General features: G+C 31.0%; 2 protein-coding genes across 2 annotated transcripts; one reads left to right on the plus strand and one right to left on the minus strand.

Moving 5' to 3' along the window:
- Positions 1–69: 69 nt before the first annotated feature.
- Positions 70–11,371, plus strand: LOC140063215 (ras-related protein Rab-23-like). The gene is made up of 6 exons (XM_072109708.1): positions 70–402; positions 3,211–3,389; positions 4,759–4,844; positions 6,368–6,524; positions 7,095–7,261; positions 7,841–11,371. Exons 2-6 carry the CDS (start codon positions 3,235–3,237, stop codon positions 7,981–7,983), a joined length of 708 nt encoding a protein of 235 aa, XP_071965809.1. The 5' UTR covers positions 70–402; positions 3,211–3,234; the 3' UTR covers positions 7,984–11,371.
- On the minus strand, positions 11,368–13,607 carry LOC140063216 (BAG family molecular chaperone regulator 2-like). Its single transcript, XM_072109709.1, has 2 exons — positions 13,255–13,607; positions 11,368–13,010 (listed from the first exon to the last, which is right to left on the minus strand). Exons 1-2 carry the CDS (start codon positions 13,469–13,471, stop codon positions 12,646–12,648), a joined length of 582 nt encoding a protein of 193 aa, XP_071965810.1. The 5' UTR covers positions 13,472–13,607; the 3' UTR covers positions 11,368–12,645.
- Positions 13,608–13,892: the final 285 nt, after the last annotated feature.

Below are 13,892 nucleotides of genomic sequence, written 5' to 3' on the forward strand. Positions count from 1 at the left end.
CACAAAAAAGGGTTGTTGTTCCAAAGGTCATCGTGTGACCGGAGATAGATAGGATGTTGAAAGTTTACCTGTTTCGCCGAGAAATACAGAAGTTTGTGATAAGAAAAACAAATTAATGAGTTGTCTGGTGATAATTAATTGAACTGTCAAACAAATGAAATGTATTTCAATTGTATAATTCATTTATTGTTTATCAGATTATAGAATTTCGCAGGAAATATCTAGACTTGTCGGCAGAGCAGGTGGATTGGAAGAAGGGTGGAGACATTCGCAACCCTTCCTTTTGAGAGAAAGAAGTGAGGTCGCGGAGGTTCTCAGCTTTCTTCCTTGGGACAAAAAAGTTGCCTAGGCCTAGTAGGCTAGGCTAGTTTTTGAAGAATATCGACATCTTTTCTACGCTAAGTATGTCATAATTTTTTACTGTTTGTTGTTTTTTATGTTGTCATGGTTATTAAACTGGCCGCTATATACATTACAGTGGTTATTTTTTACATGATAAAAAATGTATGAATGAGTGGTGGATAAAAATAAAAAACACATCACATTCACAGAAGTGTCAGTGACTGTCATTAGACAGGCTAGGCCACGTTTCAGTAGTGGTGGTCCTACTAAAACCAGCCCGGAGCACCCAATGTGCTCGGAGAGCACCCAATTTGCCCCGACTGAGAGCGCCTGGACCGCTCGAGGTACTGGAAAAACACTCAAATGGCTGCCACGGATTATGCTTTTTTACATTTTTAAGACCGTTTCATTTTTACTAGAATTACTGTGATTAAATAGGCCTAGATGATTTGATCGTGCATGGTGTATATTAACTAAATTTATAATTAGTTAAAAAATTTTACAAACCCGACACTTTTTTAAATTTATTTATAATAATATACTTTTACATTCATTTATTACAGTCATATCATCATTATTTGCCATCAATTACAGTATAACACTTTTATAAAAAGATGAAGTACAGTAGTTGAAATCAATAAATTGAAACGCATAAAACTGGCGATCCAATTAATTTATCTTAATACTTAGAACATCATAGGCCTATCATGCCTCTCAGTTTATAACAAAAACTTATCCTGTGTCTGAACTAATACTACTACTGTATGCAATTGCAAGGGTTTTTTTCGGGCGCGGTGGGCAGGTTTTTGTAGGACCCGTCATTAGTGCACTGTGGCTTAAACAGGCCAGCCTACAGTAGTTGAAGAAGAACCTATCCTTGCCATTTCATTGTTAGTTACTGTACACATTTCTATATTGTTGTGCCATTCAGTTTAACATCTAATGATGTGTAATCTATTTCATAACAAATTAATTAGTGTAGTGTTCTACTATAAACAAGATTTATTTTCAAGTTGAATAAAAATATTACTAATTATACTTTTATTGTGTGACCCCTTTTTTAAGTAATAATGTAGGGTTTTTAATCAAAAACAAGTGCAAAGCTCTGTCTTCACTATCAAACTAGTTTGACAAAAAAAGTATGATGTGCCCAAATATGGTAGTGATGCCTACATATGGTAGTGATATGACATCATGTCCCTATATGGGCACATCACATTTTTTGTCGCATAAAGTTTGATAGTGTGGACAAAGCTTAAAGTTTTCAATCAACATTCCAACACCATATCAATTGTACTTGGCAAACTAAACTTCCCTTTGTAACTGTCCAAGCAGTGTAAACATCTTCTGCTTCATTAAAAGCACTTTGGTGTTCTAAACAAAAAAATACCTTGGCTTCATTGCAATAGCTGAAAACAATGAATTATTCCTTTTAAAGACTTTTTTGTAATTTTATAAAGTTGCAATGTTAAATTGTTAATTCTGTTTACAGCATACAGTAATACTGTACACCAAGGTACAGTACAGGACTTACAGTAATGTGTTTGTGAAGAATGTGCTGTAACCTGTTGGCCTGTCCCAATACTTACCTAATTTTCATGTAATAAAAACAAAGTGCCAAGGGTCCGAGAGGCACACCTAATCATCTGCATTAAAATTAATTACATATACCGAGTATGTAAGTGCCAGGATCGAGGGTATGAAATTTGGAGAAAATCTGGGAATGGCCTGATTACAGTACTAAACTTAAATTGCCTTAAAAATGGATTTACACCAAAATTTGTATTTTAATATTATTAGGTTATTGAATGTTAGCATCCCTCGTTTTTACAAACATACTGTAGTACATCTGCCCGTGGGATTATACTAGGTTGAACATGGGATTATACTAGGTTGAACATGGGATTATTCTAGGTTGAACATGGGATTATACTGTTTGGTGTCACACGCTACAGTACATTTTACATTACATTTACATGTCTCAATTGGGTCACATACTGTAGCACTGCAAACCGAAATGGCCTGTTGTGAGCAGTCCACCATAAATTAATTGGTACGGATACAGCAGTACTATAGTATTTTGTTTGCACTTTACAGATTGCAATCATTTTATTGAGGATGCTTGTTATGTTATAGTACCTGATCAATACCTTCCTGATTAATTTCACATGTCCATGAATGAAATAGAAGCAGTCCTTGATACTTGAAATGTCAGTGATACACACTGTACTTCACTTTTAAAATTATGCTTGTTTCATGTAATTAATTGGTACGAGAAGAGATCATTTAATGATTAAAGTTATATACCAGTACCACTTGTTTTCATTACTGTATGATATTAAATTGTAATAATGGATTGTTGGTATCATTAAATTGATGAGAAAGAGGTAGGTTGTTTAAGCAAGCATTCATGTGACATTTACGGTGTATATAAAAGATTGTACCGTTATATGGGGATCTGATAGGGAAACCTATACTTTGGAATATTGAGTGACCAGGTATTATAGCTAAGATTCCCATGACAACCTTTGACCTGAAATCAAAGTTGGCTTGTTAACATCTCTACAGTACCCTGTACATAAGATTTAATTTCACATAGTAAAGAATTATATATTTAGTTGTCATTTTTTTAAATAGTATGTAAAATTAACAGTACAGTTTACATAACAATATTATTTATTTATTATAATTACAATAAATTCATTAGTTTTTACTGATTACTAATATTACTGAGCCAACCAAAATACATTTCCACTATAGTTAATCCTAATTATTCATGATTAAACTAAATGCTTGATTACTTGTACTGTATGTACAATATATTCCATATATATCCCAATTATTAATTTTTCATATTTTTTTTAACAGGTTCTTTCAATTAAACTATAAAACATGAAAGAGGAAGACATTGAGATTGCCATCAAGGTGATTGTAGTTGGCAATGGAGCTGTCGGCAAATCCAGTATGATTCAACGCTACTGCAAAGGAATATTCACCGCAGATTACAAAAAGACAATTGGTGTCGACTTTCTAGAAAAACAAATTGAGTAAGTCTATTATTAAACGCTTTTTCTTAATAATAATAAGTAGCGCATTTCTATCTACAGTAGAGCACATTGATACCTCGGTCATTTTTTGGATCAAATTCATGTATAGAACATACTCCCATATAATGCAGCTAGTAGTCAGCGCAAAGTTGTCTTTTGATCTCAACCGGGTACCCATTTTATACACCTGGTTGGAGAGAGGCAACTGTACAGTATTAAGTATTAAGTGTCTTGCCTATTAGGATACATGCGGCGACAGTTGGATTTGAATCACGTTCTCAGATGAGTTACAATCCAACGCCACAGGCCCTCACATGCGTCTTTATTATAACAATTAACATCTAGCACTGGAATTTCTGATCTAACAAATTGAATACCACGACAAACACAAAACATTTAAATACTGTACAGTATTTAAAATGAATGGACAATTTTTCTGTATTTCAATTAAAAACTAGAGTATTATGTAATTTGATTAATTACTTTGTTACAATACTGTACAAAGTATGCTGTAGGCCAACTGTACCTGTGTGGCATTACGTTGTCTGTACAATATGTGCATATTGTTTATGTTTGAACTATCACAGTAATCGTACTCTAAAGACGAAAGTGGTCAGAAAACGTGCTTGGATTAAATGAGCTTTAGACTTGACAGTAATTACGCTGATATTTAAGATCGTGTTCGTGAATAATGGTAAACTGATATAAAAAAACTGTGATTTCACGATTCGCTGTCAACACTTTTTTGCAATGGCTTCATCGGTTGCCATGGATATCGGGATTGAACTGTTTTTCATAAAATCTCTTGTCACATAAAGGAGATTTATTCGCTAGATATTACCATCTCAGCAAACTCTACGGTCTTTAATTTCCAGCATTTATTTCTAAAGCTTTGTCTATACTATCAAACTTTAGAAATAAATGCTGGAAATTAAAGATCGTAGAGTTTGCTGAGATGGTAGTGATATACCCAAACATTTTTTTGTCACATAAATTTGATAATGTAGACAGAGCTTTAGTTACCTTAATATTAAGAATCTCCTTTTGCACTTTGTCAAGTACTAACTGTATGTAGATTTTTTTACTTTTATGATAATTTTCCTAATAAATTCAAATCAAATCAATAATTCATCTTAAAAACACAATTATTTGCTAATGACCTAACAACTGTGTGCAGATAGTAGTCTGTTTAAATGAATAAATACTATTATTGTGTACAGTACATTCCAGGTGACCTACATTATTCATTTTTTCATATTTTTTATCTTTATTTCATAATCAGATTACATATAATATACAGTATAACACGCACACATTTCTCCCTTTTACACACCTTTGAAAATGTTGTAATTTTTTTTTTATTTTTCAGAATTAACGATGAGGAAGTGAGAATGATGTTATGGGACACAGCAGGCCAGGAGGAATTTGATGCCATCACTAAATCTTATTATCGTGGTAATTATTACTGTTTTACAGAATCCAAAGCACTAATTTGATCCTAAATATACAAAGCTGAAGAACAGTCACACACTAACCCTGTAGATAATTTGTTTTCATAGTGCCATGACAGACTTTTAATTAGAGATATTTACTTTACATTACAAGTGTGTTATCGTGCCTTACAATAGATATTTAAATGGTAGATGCTCATGATGTGAATATAAAAATCTACAGTAGCATGTAATTCATTGTTTAAATAATACTTTAAATCATGAATAATACCACCAAACTTACGAGTTAAGACTGACTATAGCGAGGCATTTAATAAAAATTGTTGTTTTATTATGCTAATTACTTACTCATTTACATACACATGTCCTATTGGTATATAAGCACTCTAGGCGTTGTTTACTGTTCTGATGATGAGAATAGTTTCTCGAAACATGTCACATTTACATTTTAAGGCAGTTTGCCTTTTTATTAAATGCCTCGCTGTAGTCATCCTAATAACACTGTACCTTTAAATATTGCTTATATTAATGTTGTCTATTACGTGTCTACTGTAGCTTACAGTACCTGGATGAACCAACATAGGCCTTATCCCCTTCAAGGGGAGAACATAACCCGAAAAGTGAAAATTGTTCTGAACTCCCCTTCAAGACAGTGGTATGGCCCTTGTACCTTTAAATATTGCTTGTAATTTGTTGTCTATTATAAATATTTCTAGCTTACCTGAATGAACCGACATAAGTCTTATCCCCTTCATGGGGAGAATATAACCCGAAAATTTAAAATTGTTCCTGAACTCCCCTCCAAGACAGTGGTATCACCCGTGTACCTTTAAATATTGCTTGTAATTTGTTATTAAAATATGATATTGATAAATAATGATGTAACTGTATACAGAGTTATTATACAGAGTTCAAATGCTGATCAGTGTGTTTGCTTTAAATTCCAATTATCTGTCTAATATTAATAATATAAACAACATATATTTATTCTATGTTATTAAAGTGTGAATATTATATTAATAAATAAAACTGATCAATTTCATAATATCTATATCACTTTAGTAGCATACAGTTAATGTAAATTTAAACAATAACAATATTATTATAAAACAACTAAAACACTATTGGGCCTAGACTGTTGGTTTGGGTATTAGGAGGTGTAATTTGTAAAGCACAAACAAGCTTTTACTGGTTGTTTACGGTGTAGTGGAAGAAAATGGTACTGTGCTTTTCAGGTCTTGTGGTTTTCTAAAAATAAAAAAACCACAATAAAAAAACCAGAAAAGGCATGCATTTTGTTTTTCTCTTCATCCGCAGTAAGATAATTTACCTAGTGCGCCACCAAACTCTACTCCCTAGTTACTTAAATAAATCAACAGTATAACACTTCTTTAATCGCCTATATAAATATTTCTCACTATTGTAGTGGGGAAGCCAGGAAATTATGGGTGGATGTTAATATCATTAGGTATACCTGCCAACCTTGACATAACTATTTCTATGCAATCTTTATCTTGGTTTTTGTAGGTGCTCAAGCATGCGTCTTAGCCTTCTCCACCGTAGATCGTGACTCATTTGAAGCAATAGAATCTTGGAAACGAAAAGTAGAAGATGAAGTATCATCTATCCCGATGGTTCTTATACAAAATAAAATTGATTTGGTTGATGATGCAGTTTTAGAACCGTAAGTTGCTGAAACATAGTTTAAACCTAACATTTCAATTCAATTCATCTTTTGTTTCAGACAAACTGTTCATATAGATATACAGTATACAATAAAAAATCAAAGAAATACAAAGCATTATGTACAGTGATGACAACCATAACAAAATCATAGTAGTGCCTCTATCCATTTGATATTGATATTGATATCATTCGTTTCTTTATTTCAATATTTCATTTTTTATATAGTTTAGAGAGATTATAGTAATTCAGTTAAATATGCAGAGATATCATTTCCCTGTGTAGCTACTGTACCTACAGAAGAAATTGCGCAAGTAGGACATGACTAAATGATGTTTATATTGTTTGAAGGTTTGCATGGCGAAAATCAATATGTTGACATAAATTAAACGTTATGTAGTTCTGAAACTAAGAAACTCAAAGAAAAAAGTTCTTTTCAGGATTACTGTACAGATACATGTTTACTGAAAACTTTATACAACATATGAATTATTTATTACAAAAAATGATCTAATTATCACATAAATGTTATTTATGTTTGATTGATAATTATTTTTTTATTTTGTTTCAGAGAAGAAGCTGAAGCATTAGCAAAGCGTTTAAAATTAAGATTTTATCGAACGTCTGTAAAAGAAAATCTAAACATAGAGGACGTGTTTCGATATTTAGCCGATAAATATATCCAAAAGTTACAATCAACCGAAACGGAAGACAATGAAACAACCAATGCTAAAATTGGTAAGTATAGTATGTGACAAAAAAATGTGATGTGCCCATTATATGGACATGATTATGTCATATCACTACCATATTTGGGCATATCACTACTATATTTGGGCATATCACTACTATATTTGGGCATATCACTACTATATTTGGGCACATCACACTTTTTTTGTCAAACTATAGTTTGATAGTATAGACAGAGCTTTAGAGAAACTATGTCATGGGTAATATACTCCACCTCTCTATTTTAGGGAAGCATATGAACACTCCCTTTAGGTCACATTTAGGAACCTACAGTATTCTAAAGTCTGTCCCACAGAAATTTCTATGAAATGTAGCATCCCTGTGGCATCCATTTTAAAGGAATTTTAGTCATGGGACTAAACAAGAAATATATGTATTCATTGTGTTACCTAACCCTTTTCAGACATTTCAGACAGTGTTTTATTTTACTATTATTATAAATAATGCATATAACATAATGGTGTCAAAATACTATAAAATGAGGAAATTTATTTTAGGACTTCTACTAAAACAGCACTCTACAAATAGAATATATAGAAGTGCTAAAATAATTGTTTTATTTTACAGGTATTTTTAATATATCAACACCCACATCTACCACGACAAATTCAGGTGAAAAGAATGTAGATGGCGTTATACAACTGAAACCAAACAAGCAAAGAACGAAGGGAAAGAAACATCCATTGAAGGCCTTTTGTACTATCCTCTAAAATAATGGAATCTTCCATCTTATATGTTCGCATGTGTTTTCTTCCGGAATATTCCAATATACCAGGTTTTCTGGAGAATTATGACTTTTTAGGCTGATGTATAATGTTTAGCCAGGATAAAGTCAAATCATCACATTTCCCAGGAGTATAAATTGGCCCATTTTGTATGGATCAATAAGCCACCTTGAATTACTCCTAAGAACAGATTGACACTCCAGTGTATAATGTGAGCATGCAATTGTTACTTATGAAAGTACCGGTATATATACTCTCCAAGCATACTATCTTGTTGAGCTTTGATATTTAATATAATAATGTCATCACATCATTTATCCACCAGATTGTCAGTGCTGTATCATCACATTATAACAAGCAAATTCTGTAAAGCATCTCATGTGGTGCCTGTATTTTTAGGGGTTACTGTGGGTAGGTTATATGCATGATATAGGCATCACATGTGAAACACATGAGTTTCTAGAAATGTTTATCACAAGCAAATTCCTTAATAAAGCATCTCATGTAGTGCCTGTATTTTTAAGGGTTTCTGTAGGTAGGGTATATGCATGATACAGGCATCACATGTGGCTCACACATGAGTTGCTAGAATTTTACTGTGGTAGTGGTAAATTCAGTACAGTACCGATTATCGCATTGATGATGACATAATTTTAATGTTGAAATATTTAAATGTATTTCATTGCTTGGAGTATTAAATATAATTCCATACTTGACTTTTGTATCTTTATAATGATCATATTCTGGGACTGTATAGAACTCTCCAAAGAGAATACTTATAATACAGATATGAGGCACTTATTATTATACAGTAATCTGCACTATAATATTTTAATACATAGTATAGTATATATTATTATTGTTTTAACATAATATTAATAACTATTGGCTGCGATTTTTCTGATGACTAATTATCTTGTATGTATAAATAATAAAGGTACACATATTGGTATTGGAAGAAAATAGCTCTCTCTTAACTAATGTTTTCTATAATGTGTGAATGTTTTCATTCAGACGGTGAAAAAGTTGATTTTTGTAATGTAAACAATATCATAATTTAATAGTAAATTGTTATGAGTATTAATTATAAAGTCGCAAATATCTTTAGGAATATTTTTATAACCATGAATTTATATAAGATTTGATCCAGTATTCTAAATGTTTAGATTTACCAATGGTATAAGAATGTTACATGGCTGAAGTGACTATTTTATTCATAGCTACCTGAAGAAATCACACTAACTTAAGTTGTTTAACTTAAGCTCTGTCTACACTATCAAAATGTATGTGACAAAAAAATGTGACACGATGATGATTGTATATATCACCACCATATTTGTCAAACAATTATGTTACACAGTCATGTGTGTGAAGAGTATGGTGAATGATTAGACAATTTTTACTCAATTTAACCACTTTCATTCAATTCATATACCCTCTCCTTTTCTAAGAACAAACGGAATATTGGAGCTTTGCAAAGATATAAATAGTATCTTGATGTTCATTTACAGTAACATTTGAACATCATTTATCGAAAGACATTCTGACTATTCTGGTACCAAATCTATTTTCCGTATGTCCATCTTTCTATTTATTTATTATTGTTCTAAGTAAAAATATGTAATGTCGTTTTGAATGTTTTTAAATCAAAATGTTTATGCTATTTTATCTAAATTAATCCTTGAAAGCTAAACCACCTTGTGCATAAAAGAAAGCCATCCAAAATTTGTGCTAAAATTATAATCTAAAATTTCAAGAGCCTTAATATTCAATAGCCTAATATTCGAGAACCTTAATATTCTAGAGCCTTAATATTCAAGACTAGAGGTACTCTATAAAAACTAGATTTGAACTTGTCACTTTGACGAGTTATTAATTATAATTACAGCCAGCCTGCCTACCAATAATGTACTTTTTGAAATTTGATTTGTCAAAGTTCAAATGTGAACGGAACAGTATAAAAATATTAAATGACTATTTCACATAGTACTGTATCTCTTGGCATGCTTGCAGTTATACAGTTTAAATAAAATTTAAGGGGTGGGATTATATACTTGGATTGCATTAAAATGGTTTAGTATCTGAAATCTAGCTTAAATTAGGGGTGGGATTATATTCAAGCATGGGATACATAATATACTACAGCACATTGAGCGCATGCTTACTATTATATTATATGAGCTATATAAGAATGAAAGTTACAGGTAAATTTTGGGAAATTGGTGATAAAATGTCACTGTAATTTTAAAAGAAATGTGGATAAAATAAAATATATTGTGCTTAATACAGTAATTGGTTTGGTAATAATTTTAATTTGTTTGTGATTTTGGCTTGTACGTTAACGCAACAATAATTTATTTTTATACATTTACCCTAATTGAAAGAATTATTGTTATTTATTTAATACACTTCTACTATATACTTGATATTAATACCTTGATACTTGCAGCACTACATTCATTTTTTTAGATTAAATGTATAAATTATGAAATATTGTACCATATTTACCTTTTTATTTTGTAATACTTGTTAGAGAATTGGTAAAAGCAAATAAAAAAATTTTATCTTATTCATATTCTGCAATACAGTGTCATGGATACATATATATCACATGTGTTGCCTTTATTATGCTACTGATGGTAATACAGGCATCACATGTGAAAGACATTTGGTCTGTATTACAGAATGTGCCTGTTAAACACTAAACAAATAAAAGATACAGTACAGGGAAGGCATGCTTTTCAAAATATATTATAGTTGTAGTATTAAACGTTTTTAATTAATTTAAAGCAGTATTTTTCCGTATAATGAAAACTATCTCGGATTATATTTAATTTTCCTGATGAAATGTGACATTGAACTATACAGTAATTAATTTTCGACAATAAATAATTATATTACGTCGTATGATTATCTTCGTAGCTTTGTGTAAGGTAATTGATTTACAATGTGGCAATGTCATGATTTTGATTAAACCATAATTTAATATTAGATGCAGACTTATTCAAGGTGAAAATGTTGTCATCAATCAATAGGCTTATTAATGTACAGATAATACAACTTGCCTTATTACAGTTTTAATATTTAGACTATAGTGTTGTTATAGCCAATCATGTATTTTATATGTAATGTGTGCGTAAGTATGAATATTGATGACGTTGGGGGCGCTTTTTGGTTATATAAACACGACTGCTGCTTATGTGACGTTATTCTACAGTATGTATTATGATAACGAAATAAAAACATTTTTTACAAATTCGGTATAATCATGATCTTTCTTTATCGTGTCCATTGGTCGATGACAGAACGTTTAAATTGTCTAAATTTGTAAATATAGGTATGACATGCCATGTGTGCAAAAGTGTTGGGATTTTGTGTACAAATATATTAAAGCTGAATTACTTTCTAGAAACTAGGTATTCTGTCCATATCCCATAAAACATGTGGCAGTTACAAACAAATAGGGGAAAAAAATTTAACTGAAAACAAAATATTAGTTATTTTATAATTTAATAAAATGCATATTTATTTTTCAATCGAGGATGTACAAATCAAGGAGTGGGAAGGAGATATATAGTATAAATTCTACACTTACTCAATATTTGCATCTTTACAACAATAAAATTTAAGTAAAACTACATCTTTATGTTAAATATAACCATCAAATTCAAATTACTTATGTCAAGAATGTACACTGTACTAACAACATTGGTAAAGCTCTGTCTACACTATCAAACTTTATGTGACAAAAAAAATGTGATGTGCCCATATGGACATGATGTCATATCACTACCATATTTAGGCATATCACTACCATATTTAAGCATATCACTACCATATTTAAGCATATCACTACCATATTTAAGCATATCACTACCATATTATGGCACATGATACTTTTTTTTCAAACTACTGTAGTTTAATAGTGTAAACAGAGTTTAAATATCTTTAATATCAAAGAAACAGTGTCTATCAGCTATTAAACAAACGTATCAAAACAACAAAATAATTAGGTACAAACAATGTACAGTTAACAATATAATGTACAGTGTATTTAAAATCAGCTGATTTCTGTTTACTTACTTATTTTCTAATCTAGTGATGCATACTGTAATTTATTTTGAAATTTCAAAATTATTTTTTTAGGGTAAAAGTAATAGTTTTTTTTCATTGAAAAATACTAGTTATAACATTGCAAACTTGAATACAGATAAAAATACACTAAAGTTGTCATTGCAAGAAATATATTATAATGTGTCTCTTGACTGAAAACACTTGCATCTGATGTTCTATTTTAACATGAACGAGCTAAGAATGTAACACACAAGTATATTATTGCCATTTCATTCACAGGAGAACGCGATTTTAGTAACACCATTAATTAATCATAATAATTTATGATTCTTGATTAAAATAATTGATAAAAAACATACTGGACAATTTGGAAAAGGAACCCCTCCCCATGACCAACATCCAGGTGTCAAATTCAAGTTTGAATCAACTGGAAACAATTAAAACCAGTAAAGTAAACTAGTTAATAACCAAATCACAGTTAAACCAGTTAATTCCTACTAGTTTTACTGTTAACCTTGATTTTTTAACTGGAATTTTCTTACGGGCCTCCCTCAATCCTGAATACGGGCCTTATTAGGAAAATTCTTTGCACAATTCATCAACAGATTTTTCTGAATGAACTAACGCAGACCATAACGCCTGTAACCGCTTCTTGACCTCTTTTTGATCCTCAGCCGCACAGTCCAACAAAATCGCTTGAAAGTGGTAATCTAATGTACCATCACCATCCGTCGTACATGTATTAAGGTACCGCGTTATTTTTTCACGTGTTCCCGGTGTATCCGACTGTATATCTGCCTTTAGTTTCTTCAGTATATCTTTGATTTTCAATATTGCCTTTTCTTGGTGAGTACTTCTCACGGTTATCACACTCAGTTCGACAGTGATGCACCGCTTGCACAAACGGTCTATGTACAATTCTAGTTCGTCTTTTTTCTCTGCAAAACAAAAATAAAATAAGTATTATAGTTAGTGTAGATAGTGCTAGGACATTTTTACTATTTTGTTATACAGTTATGTATGTACCTGTACTGAGTCTGTACCTTTATTGTTAGAGGAATCATCATTAATTGTCATAATCATAATTTAATAGGGGCCTACTGTATTACTATTAATACTTTTTATTTTTAAATTAGAATAATAACAATCTAATACGTATTTACTTTTACGGCCCTTGCTTACCCTCTGTTAAATCACTTATTGCCTGGCTTTCTGATACTTTATTTATTTTTTCTAAAATTTCCTGTTTATCCTCTTGGAGTTTTTTGGCTGTGTCCCTAAAGGATTCAACTTGTTTTTCCAGTTCATCCAATGTAATTAGCAAGTAATCAAAAATAGGATCGTCGCAAATTGCCAACATTTTTTCATCGTTTGGTTTTGATGAGTTCTTATAAGCCATTTTCCCCACTTGACCCTTTTGTAATGCTTGGATAGAAAAACAGATAAAAAATATTAAAAAGTGCTTATAAACATGAATTTTAGTTGGTTCTTATTATTTTAAAACATCAACCTAGGCAAGGCCTACCTGCCAAAAATTCCCAAATATCAAAAAGACGACCAAGACGTAAATAATGATTCCGCCCTCTAACTATATACAAATGTCTCGATCACATTATAAATGAAAAATTAAGTAATATATCTGATTTAATTAATAAAAAGTACCTTTCTTTTATAAAAATAGATATAATTTCATATATTTTTTATTTAATTATTACTTTTTCAGTATATTTGTTTTGTATGAAGTAACAACATATCATTATAATTTAACGCAATATTTTCCGATAAAGAAGGAAGATATTCAAACGATTACTAACTGTGTC

Source organism: Antedon mediterranea, chromosome 11 (genome assembly GCF_964355755.1).
Source record: "Antedon mediterranea chromosome 11, ecAntMedi1.1, whole genome shotgun sequence".
Taxonomy (NCBI): domain Eukaryota; kingdom Metazoa; phylum Echinodermata; class Crinoidea; order Comatulida; family Antedonidae; genus Antedon; species Antedon mediterranea.